At 65.6% G+C, this 20,382-nt stretch overlaps 1 protein-coding gene across 1 annotated transcript; it reads right to left on the bottom strand.

The window, feature by feature from the left end:
* Positions 1–989: 989 nt before the first annotated feature.
* On the bottom strand, positions 990–18,029 carry COL1A1 (collagen type I alpha 1 chain). The gene is made up of 51 exons (XM_075443440.1): positions 17,840–18,029; positions 16,076–16,270; positions 15,880–15,914; positions 15,749–15,784; positions 15,570–15,662; positions 15,415–15,483; positions 14,892–14,936; positions 14,569–14,622; positions 14,282–14,335; positions 14,105–14,158; positions 13,872–13,925; positions 13,714–13,767; positions 13,581–13,625; positions 13,268–13,321; positions 13,119–13,163; positions 12,873–12,926; positions 12,440–12,538; positions 12,308–12,352; positions 12,130–12,228; positions 11,850–11,903; positions 11,648–11,755; positions 11,294–11,347; positions 10,990–11,088; positions 10,737–10,790; positions 10,554–10,652; positions 10,248–10,301; positions 9,830–9,883; positions 9,672–9,725; positions 9,499–9,552; positions 9,161–9,205; positions 8,962–9,060; positions 8,647–8,754; positions 7,692–7,799; positions 7,537–7,590; positions 7,371–7,424; positions 7,154–7,261; positions 7,011–7,064; positions 6,530–6,583; positions 6,156–6,317; positions 5,893–6,000; positions 5,650–5,757; positions 5,415–5,468; positions 5,215–5,322; positions 4,963–5,016; positions 4,737–4,844; positions 4,583–4,636; positions 4,335–4,442; positions 3,972–4,254; positions 3,113–3,303; positions 2,792–3,034; positions 990–2,711 (listed from the first exon to the last, which is right to left on the bottom strand). Exons 1-51 carry the CDS (start codon positions 17,919–17,921, stop codon positions 2,565–2,567), a joined length of 4,362 nt encoding a protein of 1,453 aa, XP_075299555.1. The 5' UTR covers positions 17,922–18,029; the 3' UTR covers positions 990–2,564.
* Positions 18,030–20,382: the final 2,353 nt, after the last annotated feature.

The raw sequence follows: 20,382 nt of genomic DNA, 5'->3' as shown, positions 1-20,382 counted from the left end.
GCCCCTCGCCTCCAAAGAAAGGCCCTCTTTCATGGCAGCCCCCCCCTCGCAGAGGGCAGGCGCCAAGGTGGGGGTTAGGAAAACACGGGGGGGGCCTGGGAGGAACAAGGGGAGCCATTGATGGGCTGGGGCAGGCGAGGAGAAAGGCGGCTTTGTGGCCCCCGCCGCTGCCCCCGCAGCCCCCCCAGGTTGGGGGTCCCGCTCGTCCCCCCGGCGAAGGGGCTGTGGGAGAGGTGAGCGTGGGCACGGGGCACGCTGGGCACACGCGTGTGCTGCAGGGGAGGGGGAGGAGCTGGGGCGGGTGCTGGCATGGGTGGGGGGCACCCATTGGGGGGGGCTTTCACCCTGGCACCCACAGACACTGCTCTCATAGCCCAGGGCGAGCACAACCCCCCTGCCCCAATTTCGGCGCAATTCTCTGCGCCCTCCCTCACCCAGCTGAGACCCCCATCTTCCTTTGGGAGGGGCACCCTGGGCTGAATACCCCCCCTCCCCCCAGCCCCCATCCTCCCCTTGCTGCCCCCCATATGTCCCCTTTTCTCCCCCCATTTGGTGGGGCCCACCCCAAAGTCCCCTTCCCCATGGGTGCTCAGCAGCTCTGCCCCCCCTCCCCAGTCCAGCCCAAACCTCCCTGCTGGGGGGGGGGGGGCGGTGTGGGTCCCCCCTTCCTTCCTCTCCCCCCGCCCCAGGACAGCGGGGGGCTGAGCGAGGAGGAGGAGGAGGGCTGGGGGGCTGCGCTGGGGTGGGAGGACGGGCAGGACGGGAGCGCAGAAGCTCGGCGGGAGCAGAGCGGGAGCAGCCGGGACGAGAGCGGGACCGGGGACGAGGGGCTGGGGAGCCCCATCGCACCCCCACCCACCCAGCACCCACCCAGGACCCCTCAACCCAACCCCCGAGAGCGAGAGCCCGCCGGTGAAGAGCACCCCAGGTTGGTTGGATCATTTCACATGCTTTATTTCAGCAGTCAAAAAAAAAAATAATTAAAAAAAAAAAACCAATTTCAAATTATTATACATAGACAGACTAGGTACCGACTCCGGGAGAGCCCGGAGCACCCGCCGGGAGACGGGGTGGGTTCGTGCCCCTCCGTGCCCGGGGAGGGATGAGGGGATGCAGGGATGGATGGATGGATGGAGGGATGGATGGGCGGATGGATGGATGGATGGATGGATGGATGGAGGGATGGATGGATGGATGGAGGGATGGATGGATGGATGGATGAGAGGATGGATGGAGGGATGGAGGGGTGGAAGGGTGGAGAAAAAGCTGCTGGAAGATGAGAGCGGAGCTGGAGATCCACCTGCTTCACCTGGAAATCGGGGTTGTTTTCTCTTCCGAAGCTTTTAAGTTTTTTTAGCTCTGCCTTGCGTTCGCTCTGGGATTTGCTTGCGGGGCGGGGTGGGGGGGTAAATAGCACCTTTAGAAAATTCACAAGTTGAGCTGGGCAGCCAAGAAGGAGAAGGGGGAAAAAAAAATAAAATCCAGAAGAGAGGGAAATGAAAATAAATGAAGCTGAGTCGCGGCTTTGGAGGCCGTAGCACCAGGCGGTCCCGGGCTCGGGGGCTGCGGGACCAAAATAAAAGATAATCCAAAAGCAAAACCCCAGGAGAAAAAATCCTGGGGGTAAGAAACCTCAGCGGCTCCCGAGGGACCTTGAACGGAGGAAAACGCAAAGAAAAGATCAACAGAACAACAAAACGGAGGGGAGGGGGGAAATATTAAGAGAAAAATTAGCACCTTTGCTCTGAACCTGGCAGGAAAGTCCCGGCACGGCTGAAAAAAAACCCCAAATAAACCTAAAACTACTTGAAAATGCGACAAAAAAAGAACCCCCCCGAATGAAAAACCGAAAGCCGAAGCAGAGCGGTGAGGTAGCCTTCCGGAAAAGGGGAGCACGCAGCGGAGGGTCGGGTCTGCTCGGCGGCGGGGCAGCGGCTGCTCCCCTGGTGCGCTTGGGAATGAACGGATTTTGCTGCCTGAATAAAAATAAAATAAGAAAAAAAAAATATAAACTAAAAACGAGATTAGGGGGGAGGAAGAGAGAGGGGAAACAACAACGAAAAGCAGTTTATAACCAAGAATTCAACATCTTCCTTGCAGCAAAAAATGAATGTGCTGATGAGATGCGAGAAGCAGAGGGGCCAGTGGGGAAGGGGCGGCTGGAGGGGGGGGTTCGGCCGGTCCCGGGGGTCCGGGCTGGGGGCTCGGCGCGGCCGTGGCAGCAGTTGCGGTGAGCTGAGCCGTGCCGTCTTCGGGGCTGAGGAGGAGGAGGAGAGGAGGAGGGCAAGCAAGCGAACCCACTTCCTGGTGATTTTGTTTGAAAAGTCATTTATTTTTATTTTTTTTTATTTATTTTTTTTTTTTTAGGTTTAATGCTTTTTTTTTGAGGGGGTTTTTTAGGTTTTTCTTTTACGGAAACGCAAATAGTTTTAGAGACGCTGGATAGAAACCGACACAAATTCAAGTCCATGTGAAATTTTCTCCTTTTTTTTCGGCTGTTTTTTTTTTTTTTATTATTATTATTATTATTATTACTCTCTCCTGTTACGCGTGGGGCGTCCGGTTTACAAGAAGCAGGCGGGGCCGATGTTCATGCCGAATTCCTGGTCTGGAGCGCCAACGTCCATGGGAGCCAAATCAATGATGGGCAGGCGAGAGGTCTTCGTCGTCTTGTACTCGATGACTGTCTTGCCCCAAGCGCCGGTGTGACTCTGCGGGGAGGTCAGGATCAGCCCCGTCCCCGTAAGACGTCCCCACCGCCACCACCGTGCCCATCCCCTGGACCACTCACCGTGCAGCCGTCCTCGGTGACGCTGTAGGTGAAGCGGCTGTTGCCTTCAGCCCTGATCTCGATCTCGTTGGCGCCTTGGAGGAGAAGGGCCTTCTTCAGGTTGCCCGTGTGCTGGTCCATGTAGGCGATGCTGTTCTTGCAGTGGTAGGTGATGTTCTGGTAGGCCTCAGTGGACATCAGGCGGAGGAAGGTCAGCTGGATGGCGACGTCGGCTGGGTTGGAGCCCTCACCACCATACTCGAACTGCCGGAGAAGAGGCGTTAGGCATCGAAGCGCCGGTTGTCCATCCCCGTTGTTCCCCCTCACCGTCCCCCTGCTCACCTGGAAGCCATCGCTCATTGTCTCGCCGAACCAGACGTGCTTCAACTCCTTGGGATTCTTGCTGAGGTACCAGTTCTTCTGGGCAATGGTGGCCTGGGTGGGGTAGAGGCATGTCGCGCCCGTCTCCATGTTACAGTAGACCTTGATGGCATCCAGGTTGCAGCCTTGGTTGGGGTCGATCCAGTATTCGCCTGTGGGGCAGAGGGAGGGGGGTCAGGGAGCCGGGAGGGAGGTGAGTGGCCACGGTGGATGGAGGATGGAGGTGAGGAGCAGCCATGGAGGGTGTAGCGATGGAAGTGAGGAGCAGCCATGAGGGATGGAGGCGAGGAGTGGCCATGGGGGATGGAGTATGCAGGTGAGGAGCAGCCATGGAGGGTGTAGTGATGGAGGTGAGGAGCGGCCATGAGGGATGGAGGTGAGGAGCAGGCGGGAGGGACAGAGGATGAAGGGGAAGGGGTAGCTGTGAGAGATGGACAACAAGGGGATGGTGGGTGGAGGTGAGGAGCAGCCGTGAGAGATGGAGGAGGGAGGTGAGGAGCAGGTAGGAGGGATTTGGGGGGTGGAGGATGGAGCTGAGCAACAGCCATGAGTAACAGAGGAAGGAGGTGAGGAGCAGCTGTGAGAAATGGAGGATGAAGGGATGGAGAATGGAGGTGAGGAGCAGGGTTGGAGGTGAGAGGCAGCCATGAGAGGTAGAGGATGGAGGTGAGAGCAGCTATGAGAAAGAGAGGATGGAGGAATGAAGGTGAGGATCAGCTGAGGGGCTGGAGGAAGGATGAAGCGAGGAGCATGTAGAGGTGACAGAGGGATGGAGGTGAGAACATCCCAGAGGGACGCAGGGACCGGCAGGGCCACTGACCGCTCTTCCAGTCGCCGTGGCACATCTTCAGGTCGCGGCAGGTACGGGCAGGGTTTTTGCGGGTGCCCTCGGGGCTGCGGATGTTCTCGATCTGCTGGCTCAGGCTCTTGAGGGTGGTGTCGACCTCCAGGTCCCGGTCGCGCATCACGTTGGCGTCGTCGGCTCTGTAGTAGCGCCCGCCGTCGTGGGCCTTCTCCTGGACCGGCTGGGGCAGGAAGCTGAAGTCGAAGCCGCCGCTGGGGGGGCCGGGAGGACCAGGGGGTCCGGGTGGGCCAGGGGGACCCTGCGGGAGGAAGAGGATGGTGAGCAGGAGATGAAGGCGGGTGGCTCTGGGTGGGCAGCGGCAGAGGAGCCGATACGTACGACAGGGCCGGCGTCGCCGGTGCGACCGCGGGGGCCGGGGGGGCCGATGGGGCCGGGCAGCCCGTTGAGACCATCTTTGCCGGCAGCACCAGCGGAGCCAGGAGGACCCTGCGGGAGAGGAGATGGGATGAGCACGGCCGTCCCGCCCGCGCGGAGTGGTCCCATCCACCGACCCCCACCAGAAACCCAGCGGGGACCATCTCCCCCCTGCTCCCCCCAGGATGCTCCAGCCTTCGCTGGGGACTTACTCTTGGACCGGCGGGACCAGAAGCACCAGAAGGACCTTGTTCACCAGGAGAGCCCTGTGCAAAGCAAGGAACAAGCAGAGGTCCCATCAGCATCTCGCTCTGCTCCCGGGACGTGGGGCAGCACCCGGGGCCACCGTCACCCCACGGGACTTACAGGAGGACCAGGTGGGCCCTGGAGACCGGAGAAGCCTCTGTGACCCTTCATGCCTCTGTCACCCTGTTCACCGGTTTCACCTTTGTCACCACGGGGACCTTGTGGACCCTGGAGGAGGAAGAGGAGGAGGAGGAAGGTGCGTTGAGCGGGGTCCAGGCCAGCCACTGCCCCCACGCCCACGGGGACGCAGAAGCATGGAGGAAGACGGAGGAGAACATCAACTTACAGCAGGACCACGAGCACCAGCAGGACCAGGGGGGCCAGCGGGACCTTGGGGACCCTGGGACAGGAGAGAAGGGGACAGGTCAGCGCATCCTCCACCTTCTGCTGCCGCCGGCTCGGGGCGGTGTCACCCCACGCAGGGTGGGGGGACTCCAGCAGCCTGGGGGTCCGTGGGACCAAGTCCCCGCTCCATAACTGGGTGGAGGCTGGGGGGACCCCCAGGCTGGGGAGGGGTGCGGGGCAGAGCATCACTTACGGTCTCGCCGCGGTCTCCGTTCTTGCCAGCAGGACCGATAGGGCCGGGGGCACCGGGGGCACCGGGAGCACCAGGGGGGCCGGCGGGGCCGGTCTCACCACGGTCACCCTGTGAGGAGGAGGAGGAGGAAGAGGAGAGGTGAGCGTGGGCCAGCGCAGCCCCACAGCCCCCTCCCACAGCCCCCTCGCCAGCCCACTCACCTTGGGACCAGCAGCACCATCGCGACCGGGGGCACCTTCAGCGCCGGGAGCACCCTAGGGAGGAGCGAAGACCCCCTCGTTAGGGCAGGCGGGGGCTCACGAGGGCCTGGACGGCACCGTCTCCACTCAGCACCCACAAGCGCCACGAGTTCGCAAGTCCTCAGCGCGGAGAGCCCAACGCCGACGCACCGGGCTCCTTGCCCCCCAACACCGATGGTTGCCCACCACCGCTCACCTCACGTCCAGCTTCACCGGGGGGTCCGGCCAGGCCGGGGGGGCCCATGGGGCCGGGAGGACCGCGCTCGCCAGGGGAACCGGAGGGACCTTGCTTGCCGGGTTCACCCTACGGAGAGAAGATGAGGGGGTGTCAAGGACCGGCGAGCATCCTTCACCCAGCCATGGGTGGGCTGCTTGGGTGAGTTGGACCCCGGGGGGGGTCCCAGCATCGTCTGTCCCTGAGAGCCCCCCAGGTACTCACAGAGGGGCCGGGCAGCCCGGGGAATCCTCTCTCGCCTCTCTGTCCGGGGAGGCCGACGACACCGCGCTGGCCGGCGATACCTTGGGGTCCGGGGGTGCCGGGAGCGCCCTGGGGGACAAACGACCCCTCAGGGTGGTGGCAGCGGCGGGGGCCACCCCCCTGACGGAGGGGACGGCGGAGGGATGCGGGGTTGCGGGGGGAGCACGATGCTGCCCGGCATCCCCGGCTCCGCTGAGGGGGTCCGAGGTGGGGGGGTGACTTACGATGGGGCCGTCAGCGCCGGGAGAGCCCTTCTCGCCGGGGGGTCCGGGGGGGCCAGCGGGGCCGGGCTCGCCAGGGCGGCCAGCGGGGCCGGTTTCACCACGGGGTCCTTTGCCACCTTCCTTCCCACTGGGGCCGGGGGGGCCGGGGAGGCCGATGTTCCCCTGGGTGGGGGGGAGGCGATGCCGTCAGGCCGGGACCCCCCCAGCTGCCAGCTGAAGGGCAGCCAGGGGTGTCCCAGTGCCAAGTGGGACAGGGCGGCCACACAGAGCCCCATGGATGGGTGCCCAGCACCTCCATCCTGCATCCCCCCCCACCAGCAGCCACCATCCAGCACCCCCCAGCCCCCACCTCTCGCCCGGCCGGGGGTACTCACAGAGGGGCCGGGGGGACCAACTCTTCCAGCAGCACCAGGGAAACCAGTAGCACCCTGGAAGGGAGAACTGGAGTCAGCAGGGGCCGGATCCGGGCATCGTCTGCCCTGGCCGCGGAGCGGGTGCAGGGGACGGTCCCCTGGCTGGGGGTCACCGCGGGGACCCCCGGGGCAGGTGGCCAGGAGGAAAGCGTCCACCGAGGGGGGAGCTGGGGCTGGGCTGGGGGGGGATAAAGGCAGCCCCCCCCCCCCATTTACCCTCTGCTCCGTCCCCGCTCCCGTGGGACGCAGCCACCCCGGGTCAATCCCCACGGATGGTTTTGGGGGTGCAGGGCTGGCAGTGCCACCGCTCCCCTCTGCCCCACGGCGTTGGGGGGACAGAGCGAGACGCAGTGGGGGTGAAGCGACCTCGGGGGTGTTTGTAACCTGGGGGGGTCCCCTAAGGGCCCCAGACCCCCCTCCCCACCATGAGACTGGTACTTACAGGGGGTCCAGCGCTACCGCGAGCACCTTTGGGACCGGGAGCACCAACAGCACCCTGTGGAGGAGGAAGAGGAGGAGGAGAGGGGTGAGCCGCGCCGCGGGGCTGCACCCCGAGACGGTGGGGGGGGTGGGGGGGCAACTCACAGCAGGGCCAGGAGCACCAGTGGGGCCGGCAGGGCCGGGGGGTCCGGCATCACCCTTGGCTCCAGTATCCCCAGTTTCACCTTTAGCACCAGGCTGGCCATCGGCACCCTGCGGGAGAGCAGAGAGGGGTGAACCGGGGGGGCGGGGGGGCACAGCATCGCCCTGGCAGGGCAGGATCGGGCCCCTGGGCAGGGAGAAACGAGGCTGTCGCACTTACGGGGGGGCCAGCAAATCCAGCAGGACCGGGAGGGCCGGGCTCGCCGCGGTCGCCCTAGGAGAGATGGGGAGAGCGGTGTCACCCCAGGCAGGGGACAGCCACCCACGGCCACCAAAGGACGGCCACCCACGGCAGGGCTGTCGGCCAGGGCTGGGGGGACACTTACGGGAGCACCACGGGCACCAGTGGGACCAGCAGGACCGGGGGGACCAGCTTCACCCTGGAAAGGGGGAGGAAAACCAAAAAACAGGAGGTCAAGGGGGTGGCGAGGGGGTGGCAGTGGGTGCCAGGACACCTCTGTCCCCGGTAGGACAGCCCTACCTTGTCACCGGGAGAACCGGCGGGGCCGGGGGGGCCGATGGGGCCGGTCAGACCTCGGAGACCATCTTTGCCAGGAGCACCATCAGCACCTTTGGGACCTGGGTCGCCCTGGGAGAGGAAGAGGATGGCGGGTTACCTGGGGAGGTCCCCTCCATGGGGGTCACCCCCCCCTTTCCTCTCCCCTGTGCGCAGCAGCACCGAGGCACCCCTGGTTCTTCATCCTCCCCGGGAGAGGCTGGGACCATCCTCCTCCTCCCGGGCTCCGGGGGAAGAGCTGGGCTCAGCTCCCGGCTGGTAGCGAGGAGCTGTCCCCAAGGGCCACGCTCGTCTGGGGACAGGGGTGGCACTGAGCGTCCCCTCCCCAGGGGGCTGCTGCCCACCACCCCCAGCTGTGGGGAGCACGTCCAGCCCCGAGGTGATGACAGGGGGGCACAGGGACAGCCATGAGCATGACCATGGCTTTGGGGAGCACACCCAGCCCCGAGGTGACGATGGGGGGGACACAGGGATGGCCAGGAGCATGACCATGGCTTTGGGGAGCACACCCAGACCCAAGGTGATGATGGGGGGACACAGGGACAGCCATGAGCTCGACTATGGTTTTGGGGAGCACACCCAGCCCCAAGGTGATGATGGGGGGACACAGGGACAGCCATGAGTACCACCATGGCTTTGGGGAGCACACCCAGCCCCGAGGTGATGATGGGGGGACAGGGATAGCCATGAGCACACCCAGCCCCGAGGTGACGATGGGGGACACAGGGATGGCCATGAGCATGACCATGGTTTTGGGGAGCACACTCAGCCCCGAGGTGACAACGGGGGGACACAGGGACGGTCCTGAGCACGACCATAGCTGTGGGGAACACACCCAGCCCCGAGGTGACGACAGGGGGACAGGGACAGCCATGAGCACGACCACGGTGGGACGTCAAGGTTTTAGGGGGACGCTTACTCTGTCACCCTTGGCGCCTGGCAGGCCGGCAGCACCGCGCTCTCCGGGCATACCCTGCAGACCGGGGGGGCCTTGGCCCCCGGGGGCACCGGGAGCACCAGCGTCACCCTGGGCAAGAGAGACAGAAACCGGGCGTCAGCGAGAACCCTCGGCACAGCAAGGTCCTCCCCGGCTTCAGCCGCAGCGCGGGACCCCGTGGGACCAACCCCAGCAAAAGGGGGCGAAGCCAAACCCCCCCCCCCATTTACATCAGCACCCCAAGAGCCCCCCATCACCCGGATGTCCCCAGCCCGGCGCAGCAGACCTGGCACCCACCTTAGCACCATCGTTACCGGGAGCACCGTTAGCACCACGAGGACCTTGGGGACCGGGGGGACCTTGGACGCCGCGTTCGCCGGGGAAACCTCTCTCACCCTGGAGAGGGGAGGTGGGAGAGGGGCCGAGGCCGTCAGCGGGGGGGTGGGCACCGGGGGGTGCCGGGAGCCGGCTGGGGTGGGAGCGGGGTTCAACTCACCCTGGCACCGGCGGGACCGGGGGCACCGGCGTCTCCGGGGACACCCTGTGCGGGACGGAGAGGGCGCAGGGTCAGCACGGGAAGGGGTGACCCTGGGGACAGGCGTAGGGGTCCCCAGGACCCCCTGAGGGGTGGGGAGGAAGGGGGTCCCACCATCCTGGGAGGATGGGGCAGGGCTGGGGTCCCCACTGCTCCCGGGGGAGAGGCTGCGCGGAGCACATGGCCTCGGGGTGCGCTGGGGGACCCCCCCTCTGCAGCCCCCAGCCCCGGCTGGGAGAGGGACCATGAGGAGGGGACAGGGACGGTGCCACGCCGTGGCCGCGCTGGCCCGCACTCACCTGCTCACCGGGCTTGCCAGCCTCACCGGGGGGGCCAGCGGGGCCCGGCAGACCCTGGGGAGGAAGAAGAGGAGCGATGAGGCACCACGGAGATGGGTGACCAAAGCAAAGGGGCAACCTCACCCCCACCTCGGACGGTTTGTCCCCTCGCAAGGGACGGGGACCCCCCTCACCTGGAAGCCAGGAGCACCAGCGGGACCTTGTTCGCCTCTTTCTCCAGCGGGACCCTGGGGGGGGACGGGACAGGAGTGAGGGGGGGCAGGTGGCTCCCCAGCCCCTTCTCCGGCGGCCAAGCCCCACCGTGGCTGGCCAAGGGCTCGGGGACACTCACGGTAGGGCCGGGAGGACCTTGGGCACCAGCTTCACCATCCTTGCCAGCAGCGCCCTGAGGAAGAGGGAGAAGAGGGTGCTCAGGGCGCAGCCATGACCCCAGCGATGCCCTCGTGGGACTCCGCACCCCCCCCGAATCGTGCACGGGGCTGGATGCGGCTGTAGCATCCCTCGAAGGACACGGGGGAAGCCGCAGCCAGCTCGCCCGTGGCCACGTCACCTCCCCACTGTCCCCGCTCCAAAGCCACTGGGCAACCACCGGGCCGGAGTCCCAGCACCTCAGCCCGCTGCTGTCCCCGTCCCCGGAGCCTCCCCCAGCCCCAGCTCGGCCGTCCCACACCCCGTCCCCGCCACCCCGCGCCGGGGTGAAGCTCCTCGCCGAGGCCCCGCCGGGACGGGGGGATGCGGTGGGTACTCACCACAGCGCCGGGGGGACCGGGAGCACCTCTCTCGCCGGGTTTGCCGGGCTCACCCTGAAATCAAGAGAGCAGGATGAGACCCCCGACGGGACCACGACACGGGCACGAGCCCGCAGGCTCCGGAGGATGCCCTCCTCAGGGGGGGACACGTCCCCTGAGCCACCCCTCCTTGGGTGCCCACTCCACGGGAGCCACGTGCCCACCCGCGGGCACCGTCCTGGGTGGGGGTAGCGGCTGGTGGGCAGCAGACCCTCGCCCACCAGGACTCCTGCACCCCCCCGGGAGGCAGCTCCCATTCGCACTCACCGCAGCACCTTTGGGACCGGGGAAACCCATCACGCCAGCTTGACCTCTGGCTCCGGGGGGGCCGGGGGGGCCGGGGCGTCCATCTTGACCAGCGGGACCCTATTTTGGGGGGGAGAAAGCACCCCGTTAGCGGAACCTGTGGCGAGGCAAGCGAGGAGCGGGGCATCGGCGGGTACAACTTACGGGGGGGCCAGTCTTGCCATCGGGACCGGGGCTCCCAGGGCTTCCAGTCAGACCCTGCAAGGGAGGAGAAGGTGGGTGAGGAGCTCCGGGCTCCAAGAGATGCTCCAGCATCCCGGCAAACGGCGTGGGGACACGGCAGCGGGCATCCGTCCCCAGAGCGGGGCCACCAGCGCTGTGACCGTGCTGACGTGGCTCTCACTGCTCCAGCCCACCATGCCCACCATGCCCACCATGCCCACCACGCTCTGCTCACCTTGGCACCGGGGAGGCCGGGTTCCCCGGGGCGTCCAGATTCACCAGGAGATCCTTTGGGGCCAGCGGGGCCGGGGGAGCCACGCTCGCCGGGGGGACCCTGGGGAGGGGTGGGAGAGGGGACAGAGGTTACCCCAGCTGCAGGACATCACCCGGGGATGGGGACCGGAGCCGTGTCACCGGAGGTGGCAGCAGCGCAGAGCCAGTCTCGCCACCGTATGGGTGACAAACACAGTGTCCCCACCACCCCGCTGAGGACACGGCTCCTTGGCCAGGACAGGCAGGGGGGAGACCTGGGCACCTACCTTGGGACCGGCGATGCCATCAGCGCCAGGGAAACCACGGCTGCCGGGAGCACCCTGAGAGGGACAGGCGAAGGGTCAGTGTGGGGACACGGGGTGACCTCGGGGGGCTTGGGGGGCTCAGGGAGGGACGTGACGATGCGGGACCTGGCCACCGGCAGGACCAGCCTGGTGTCCCTGCTGAGATGCTCCATCAGAGACCTCAGTGGGGCGTCAGAAGGGGCTGGGGATGTCACCATGGTGGGTGCCCCTCCTTGAGCACCCACGAGGCTCGGCCACTGGACACTGGGAGGTGGGAGGAGGACAGGGATGGGGACAGGGACACGGCGGGATGGGACAGGGACTGCCGGTACTCACACGTTCGCCAGCGGGACCAGGCAGCCCAGCGGGGCCGGGCTCTCCACGAGCTCCTCTCTTGCCTTCCTCGCCGGCTGGGCCGGGGGGACCTTGGACACCAGCGGGACCCTGGGGAAGGAGGCGAGGAGATGAGCACCCGCAGGGAGCGCGGGAGCCAGGAGGGGCCGAGCCCCTGAGGAGATGTGGAGGGGGGGTCGCTTACGGGTTCGCCTTTGGCACCGGTGTCTCCCTTGTTGCCTGGAGCACCGGGTTCGCCCTGGAAGAGGAAGAAGAGGGAAAAGCCATTTACCACCAGCTGGGTGAGCCAAGGGAGCCCCGAGCCGCATCCTGCCCGGCCCCACAGCAGGAGGGGGGATGCTCAGCAGCTGCCAGCCCCCAGCCCCACGCTGCGATGCCAGCGCAGACATCTCCGGGTGGGCCAGCAGCAGGAGAACGGATGCGACCCCGGGGGGAGGCGGGCGGAGGTCTCCGGGGATACTCACGCTGTTACCCTTGGGACCGGGGGCACCGCTGGGGCCCTGGGGTCCGGAGGGCCCGCGGGCGCCGGGGAAGCCGGGAGCGCCAGCGATGCCAGGAGCACCCTGGAAGAGGCAGAGGAGGAGGTGAGGAAGTAGCACGGCCCCTCATCCCAGAGCCAGGTGGGGGGTGAGGGACACTCACAGTTGCACCCTTGGCACCAGGTTGACCATCAGCACCGGGGTTGCCCTGAGGAGAGAAAGAGGAGGAGGAGGGTTATGCCGGGGCCAGCAGAATGTGAGGCCGAAGAGCAAGGAGCCATCAGATGCCACTTACAGCAGGACCAGCAGCACCAGCAGGGCCGGGGGGACCGGGCTCACCACGGGCACCTTGGGGACCTTCGCTGCCACGAGCACCCTGGGGACCGGTTTCACCCTGGGGAGGAAGAGGAGGGAGGAAGAGCCGTGAGCACGAGGGCTGCCCCGAAACCCCCGACATGGCTGATGTCCCCCTCCATCCACAGCTCCTTTTCCACGGAGGCAAAGCCAGGAGAGACGCCCACGTGTCTTGGCTGGGGACGTCCCCACCTGCCCCACTGTCCCAGGCAGCAGCGAGCCCACAGCACCTCAGGACTTCTCATTTCTGGGCCACGTGAAGAACCCAGCCAATGCTCGGTCCCTCCTTCCCACCACCCCGCACTCCCAGTTTCCACCAGTTTCTCCCAGCCTGGGAGATGCCACCTGGCAGGAGATGGTCGGGCAGGTCCTACCTTAGCACCAGCAGCACCGGGGAAGCCAGGGGGACCAGCGGGGCCGGTTGGACCCTAAATGGGGGGAGAGGGCACGCGTCAGAGGAAGGATCCCACCTCGCCCATCGGGCACCGAGGAGTTTTCCGGGCAGCAGAGCTCTGGCCCCCGGCCAGGGTTTCCCAGCCGTGGTGGAGCCGGGAAGGGATCTCCCTCCGGAGAAGCCGGAGCGGGCGCTGGTTGGGGAGTGGGTTTTGGGGGTTACTTACGGGAGGACCGGCAGCACCGGGAGCACCGTCGTTACCGCGAGCACCCTGCGGGAGAGGAGGCACCCCTTAGCGATGCCCACCGGCAGGAGGGGCGGCCCCCAGCCCCCCTGAGCAGGGGATGCTCAGCCCTGCCCAAACCAGACACTCACAGCGGGGCCAGAAGGACCGGGACGGCCTCTCTCGCCGGGAAGCCCACGAGGACCCTGCGGAAGGGACAAGACAAGTTTTTGTCACCAAGAGAGCCACTTTACCCCTCCTTGGACCTCCTCCCATCCCCGTGCCCCCCTGCTCCTGCCCATAGCGACCTTTCCAGGGGGTTAAGCCCCTTCCTCGACCCAGTCCCCAGGGCATCCCTGGGGAAGCATCCCCCAGGACGAGCTGTTTCCCCAACAGGTCTCGCTCCCAGTCCCCGTCCCCGTTTGCTGGCCAAGGACCCCCAGCCCTGGGGACTCCAGCACTCACCATCTGCCCAGGAGCACCGTTCTCCCCGGGGCTGCCGGGCTCGCCCTAGGAGAAAGGACAACATTGAGGGACCTGCTCTGGAGCGAGGGACCAGCGGTGACTTTCCCGGGGTGATGTTGTCACCGCTCCTCACCTTGGGGCCAGCAGGACCAGGCTCACCCTTGGCACCATCCAGACCACTGAAACCCTGGGGAGTTGGAGAGAGAAGAGGGGGGGGTCAGGAGGGGACCCCTTGCCGATGTTGGGCTCCCCCTTCCCCTAAATCTGGCAGGTGGGGGTGGTGGGACTCACCCTGTGACCCTTCATGCCCGGGAGACCGGCGGTTCCTGGGAGACCACGGGCACCCTAGGAGGAAAGAGGAGGTGGTGATGGAGATGCTGGGGGGGGGCTGTCCCTGCACCCCCTTATCCCCATCCCCAGCAGGAGGGGTGGCTGGTGTCACGTCCTTGCTTTGCCTCCAGGCAGGCCACGGTGTGTGGGGGGGTGTCCCCTCCTGTGCCCCCTCAGGGAGGGGAGCATCTCACCTGGGGACCAGGGGGACCACGCTCTCCGGGACGGCCGGGCTTTCCAGCTTCACCCTAAGGAGGAGGACACTGGGTTGGTGGCCTGTCACCAAGCAGGTGGCTCCTGCTCCCCTGGGGGGGCTGGCAGGGCCCCCAGGCCCCCCACGCAGGGGGGGACCCCATCCTGAGGCCACTTACATCATCTCCGTTCTTGCCAGGGGGGCCGGCGGGTCCACGGGGACCCATGGGACCCTAGGAGAGATGCAAGGCAGGGGTGAGGGTGCTGTGGGTGACAGCTGTCCCCTGTCACCCCGCCACCCGGGCTGGGCAGTGCCAGGCTCTGGCAGCCCCGATCCCGCAGATCCCGGCTGAGATGCCCCGGAGCGGGGACGGTGTAGCCGTGGCCATGGCCAAGGCTGGGAACAGGCAGCCTTGTCCCCATCCCCGTGGGACATCAGGCTGGAGGAGGAGGTGGCAGGACTCACAGAAGCACCAGGCTCTCCAGGTTCACCAGGGGGACCTTGGAAACCTTGAGGACCCTGGGGGTTGGTGGGGAAAAAAGGAAAAAAAAAGGAAAAAAATTGGTTAGAAAATGAGAAGATTGGGCCTGAAGACCCTGGTGGCAATGGCACTCCCCCCCTGCATGGTGGCACAAGGACACATGTCCCCATGTGTTTCCATTCCCATCAGGAAGGGTGGGCCCTGCCCTCACCCTGTCCCGTCCCACCAGGCCTCCCACCACCCCATGGGGCTCCTTGTCCCCGACCGAGGAGGAGGAGGAGGAGAAGGAGGAAGGGGAGATACTCACAGGAGCACCAGGAGGGCCGGGGAGACCGCGGGGACCAGCTGGACCCTGAGAAGGAGAACAGAAAGTGATGATGGGTGGCTGCCATGTCATCCTGTCCCCATCCCTGTCCCCATCACCAACCACCCCCCGGCCCCATCGTTGTACCCATAGACACCCCACTGCCACCCCACCACCATCCCATGGCTGCGCCCATCAGCACCCCATCCTCGGCCCGATCACCACCCGTGTCCCTTCGCCACCTCACTCCTGTCCACACTGCTACATCGTCGCCACCCCATTGCCACCCCACTGCCACCTCATCCTTGTCCCCATCCCTGTCCCCATCCCTGTCCCCATCCCTGTCCCTATCCCTGTCCCCATCACCCCCAGGACCCACCTCTCTCCCCATCCCTCCCACCTCCTACGGCTCGGCAGCATCCTCATGGGAAGCACTCCCAGAGCCTCGCCCGGCTTCACGCCTTCCCCGTCCCCCCGTGTCCCCCCCGTGTCCCCCCCCAGGGACCCGTGCCCCCCTGGTGCTCACCATGGGGCCGGGCACGGCCATGCCACCAGCCTTCTCGTCGTAGCCGTAAGACATCTGAGGAGCGAAGTTCTGCAGGCAGGAGGGAGAGCAGGGGGTGAGTGGGGTGTGGGCCCCCCCACGGGGGTCTGCGCCGCTGGGGACCCCCCCATACTCACTCCGCCAAGGCCTGGAGGACCTGGAGGGCCTGGGGGTCCCGGGAGGCCAGGCTGTCCAGGGATGCCATCTCTGCCAGGGGGGCCGGGGAGTCCCTGGGGGGAGAGAAGAGGAGGGTGAGCCCCAGCGGGACAGGGGTCCCGGCGGAGCGGGGTGGGGGGCTCCGCGGGGCGATACCCACCCTGTCTCCTTTGGGGCCGGTGTCTCCCTTAGGACCCTGGTGGGGAGAGACGAGACGGGCGCTTAGAAAAAGGGGTTCTCCAGAAATAGGTGGGGGATGTCGTGGGGTTTGGGGGTTCGGGGGGCCCTTACCTCTATTCCAGCGCTCTCTGGGTAGGCGGGGGAGGCTGCAGGAGAAAGGAGGGGTGGGCGTTCAGAGGAGCCCGGCGGGACCCACCACCCCACCCAGCCCCGACACCCCGGGGGAAGGACGCTGAGCCAGCCCTGCGGCTCCCCGGGGACCCCCCGCCCGCGCCGGGATGGGGACCGGGGGGCCGGGACACGGTACCGTCGGTGTCGGGACAGATGGGACAGCATTCTCCGAAGGGGATCTCGGCGTTGGGGCAGTCGGAGGTGTCCTCGCAGATCACCTCGTCGCAGAGGATGTTGCCGCTGTCGCAGACGCAGATCTGGCAGGGTTCGGGTTTCCACACATCCTTGTCGTTGTACGTTAGCCCATCCTGTATGCAGCTTCCAGTTTGAACTGGGAGAGAGCGGGAAGCGTGAGGGCGGGGGCCGCGGCGGCGACCCCCCACACAGCCCTTCTGCTCTCCCCTCCTCCCTTCATCCCTTTGCTCCTGCAACTTTTCTCCCTTCATCTGTTTCTCATCAGCGCGTCGCGGTGACACGGGAAAAGCACCACAATAAACTCTTCCCACGTACGCTGGAATTTAAACAAAACCCTTCCAGCCGGTCGCTGCGTCCCGCGGTGGATGGGGCCAAGGCAAATACCCCCGCGGCGGGGCGCAGGGGGGTGGCACGGGGGTCCCCCCCCATCCGAGGGGGACGGGGTTGGGGATGGGGATGGGGACAGGGACGGGGATGGGGTTGGGGATGGGGACAGGGACGGGGATGGGGATGGGGACGGGGATGGGGATGGGGATGGGGATGGGGATGGGTGGGAGCGGGGGGGTTGGCCCCGACGTCTGGGCTGAAACGAGATCCAGGCGGCTGCGGGATGGGGCTGGATGGGGCCAGCTGGGTTGGGAACTGGTTCCGGAGACTGGGAGCGGGCGGGGGGCTGGCGTGGGGAGGGCAGGGCGGCGAGCCAGGGCGCGGGGCTGGCCCCACGGTGGGGAAGGGTCCCGGGGAGGGGGAGCAGGGGAGGGGGACACACACACTGTCCCGGCTCACGGGCCCCCCGCTGCCTCCCGCTCGGCAAAGGCGAAAAAAAATGGGTGAAAAGCGAAACGCAGAAGGCGGGTGGCGAAAGGCGAAAAGCCCGTCACGAAAGGGAAGACGCAGAAGGGGAAATGCAAAGGATGTCGAATGCAAAATGCCACAAAAACAAACAAAAAAGGCACCAAAAATATCCCCCCCCCCCCCCCAAAATGATAAAACTGGGCAAACCTCGCCGGGCACCCCAGGCCTGGCTCGGTCCCAGGGTCCCCCCGTGTCCCCACACCCGCAGGTGCCAGGCGCAGAAGGGGACCCGGTGGGGTGGGGGGGGCAGTGACCCCAGCCCAGTGACCCCAGCCGTGCCCCCCGGGCCCCCCTGAGCCCCCTTCCCACCCGCAGCCCCCAAGGAGAGGCCGTGGCCGTCTGGCCAGCCCCGACTTTACGGGCTGCCGAAACATTTTCCTTATGAATCATCCGAGACTTTTCTAATTCTTTCCTGATGGCTTTAGCAGATCCCGGGACAGGCCCCCCCCTCCTCCTCTTCCCTCCTCTCCCCCCTTGCCGCTCTCTCCCGCGCTCTTTCCCCCCTTTCCTTTCCCTTCCCTGCCTCCTCCTCCTCCCCTTCTTCCCCAGCTCCCTCCTTCCCCGCCGGCTCCTCTTCCCCTCCCCGCTCTTGGCAGGGCGCCCCGACTCTCCACGCCAGCACGAACCCCCCCAAAACGCCTTCACCCCCCAACCCCAAATCCCCACCCGGCAGGAAAAATCCTCTTTTTCCCCCCTCTTCCCCCCAACATTTTTTTACCGCTCCTGGTGCCAACCGCCCCTCCATCCCTCCCCAACCCCGACGGAGCGTCGAAGCTGCCGCCCGGCCCCATCGCCGCCCGCCGCCCCGCGTCCCGCCGGGGCGAGGACCACCGCCGACGCCGCTACTCACTGTCTTCTTCTCCTTGCCCGCGGGTGAGTAGTACAGTCGCTGCTATCAACAGCAGTAACCGAGAATCCACAAAGCTGAACATGTCTAAATATTAGACATGTAGACTCTTTGGGGTCTCTTTTTGTTCTTAGGTCGGGGTCATACGGGGCCGATCCGACTCTGGAGCTCCAAATCCAGACCCCAGCAGAAACTTCCTACTGCCCTTGCCCACTTCTTCGCCTCCCCTTATATACGGTGCGGCGGCGGGGAGAGGTGGGACCCATCGCGACCGGGGAATCTTGGACGGCCCCTCGGCCAATCAGCGGCACCCAGCGAGTCGGGGGGCACCCCTCGCACCCCCACCCCACCCCCCCCCTCCATCCGTCCGTCTGTCCGTGCACACGCGTACGCAGACATGCACACGCGTGTCGTCCCGAAGCGGGGCTGGGAGCGGTGGTTGGGTGGATGGGAAGGGGATGCTGGGGTGGGGGGGAGGTTGGGGAGGGGGAGTTGGGGTCTTTTGGGGGGAGTTGGGGTCTTTTGGGGGGAACTGGGGTCTTTCGGGGGGGATTTTTCACGTCCTGAGGTGTTTGGGGGGCTGGCTGTGGCCGGGTGGGGTGGGGACAGGCGATGTGGCACGTGGCGCTTCGGGGACCCCGGTGCCACACGACGCCGGGGGGTGTCGGGGGGCTGCGAACGCCTGCTCCCGCCCGCGATCCCCCCACCCCACCACCCATCCTCGCACCCAGAGCTCCCCACCGCCCACCCACCACCCACCCATCCCCACGAGGACCCTCGTGCAGTGGGACCAAACCCCCCAGGTCGGCGCAAAGGCCGAGGGCGTCGGCGCCAGGCACCCAGAGCATCCCTCGGGTGAGGATCCCCGCGTGGGACCCCAACCCGCAGACACCCCAAAACACCACCCAGAACCTCTCGATTTATTTTTTCTTTTCCCCACTTTTCTCCCCATCTTTTTCCTTTCTTTTCCTCGCTCCTCTCCCTCCTCGCCGTCCCGCTCCCCTCGCCCCCCCCCTGGCACGCCTCCACGGCCGTTTCCACACTGGAAGGAGCCACGTTGGTTGGAAAAAGCAAAAGCTCGCTGACAATAATCCACCATCTACCGTGCAATTTGGGGAGGGTGTAATTAGACGCCAAAAAAATATACGTATTCACCAGGGCCGGGGCAGCCGCCTGGAGCTCAGGGATGGAGGGGGGGGAAGGAGCCCTGCGAGGGCAATGTGGCAGCCGGGGGGGGGGGTCAGCCCGTCTCGTAAGGGGTGATTTTTAGGGAAACTTGGAGAAAAATGGGGCTGGGGTCTTGCTGGAGGGGGAGGAAGGAGCCTGGGCCAGCCCTCGCGCCTCCGCTTGCCCTCCAGCTCGCGGGCTCGTCAGCGCACTGGGAGCACTGGGAGCACCGGGATTGTTGCAGAGGGAAACCACGTCTGAGCGGGAGCTCCCACCAAGCTACTTCTTTTTTTTTTTTCTTTTTTTGAGGAAAAAATAAATCAATGCAATTTAACAACGAAATAACGGGACTTGGGGGGGGGGGGGGTGGGGGGAAGAGACACATCGAAAGAGCGAAGAAACCAACCCACCCTCGCACCAGTGACCTCTCCAGGTCTTTTTTTTTTTTTTCCAGCCAGCGATTAAACGCAAAGAATAAAAAAATAAACCCCAACCCAACACCCCCGGGACGAGCCCTGCGCGCGGGCCACGGCCACGCACACGCGTGTGCGCGCGGGGCCAGGCGTGCGCGCGCGGGGAGCCGCTGGCCGGCGTTCAAGCCCTGTCTCCATGCATCCGAGACACGTTGCAGGCGAAGGCTCCTCCAATCCCGCCCCGGCGACTCGAAAACCCCTGGCCGGGCTCCAGCCTGAAGATGTGTCTTTAATTTTTGCAGCATGACAGAAAAGAAAAGAATGTCATCGGGGTTGGCTTTTTTTTTCTTTTTTTTTTCTTCTTTTTCTTATTTTTTTTTATATATGCATGGAGAGGGAGGGAAAAAAAAAGGAGGGGGAACGGGACGATGCCACCTCATCAGCCCCCGGCCGCCCGCCCCAGGAATGCAGGAGGGTTCGGTGCAGGCGCTGGAGGCTGGGAGGGGGGGAAGGGAAGAAATCCCACTTTGAAAAAAAATAATAAATAAGAAGAATAAAAAAAAATATATATTAAAAATGCCTGGAAAAGTCATTAGAATCCTAGGAAGCGGAATGGGAGAAGCCAAGCGCAGGCCTGAGCCGGCTCCTGCGGGTGCGGGGTGCAGGATGGGGATGCCCGGGGTGCTGGGTCCTGCCCCGGGGTGGTGGCACCCGCCTGGCACCCTCCGGCTCCTCGGAGGCCATGGGACAAGGGGGGGTTGTCACCCACAGCCACCTCCCACCAGCGCCAGCCGCTGGGGTTCTCCAAGACCCTTTTCTGCACGCCTTGGACTGGTTTGACTGGTGCCAACTGGACCTGCAGCTGGCGGCGCGGGAACGCAGGCAGCCGCCCCGAAAAGTCATCGGTCACCCCGAAAACTCGGCGGTCACCCCAAAAAGTTATGGGTACCCCAAAAACTCAGCGAC

This window comes from Opisthocomus hoazin, chromosome 26, assembly GCF_030867145.1.
Source record: "Opisthocomus hoazin isolate bOpiHoa1 chromosome 26, bOpiHoa1.hap1, whole genome shotgun sequence".
NCBI lineage: Eukaryota > Metazoa > Chordata > Aves > Opisthocomiformes > Opisthocomidae > Opisthocomus > Opisthocomus hoazin.
Note: the sequence above shows the minus strand (reverse complement) of the source record. Positions and strands in the feature narration are given on the sequence as shown.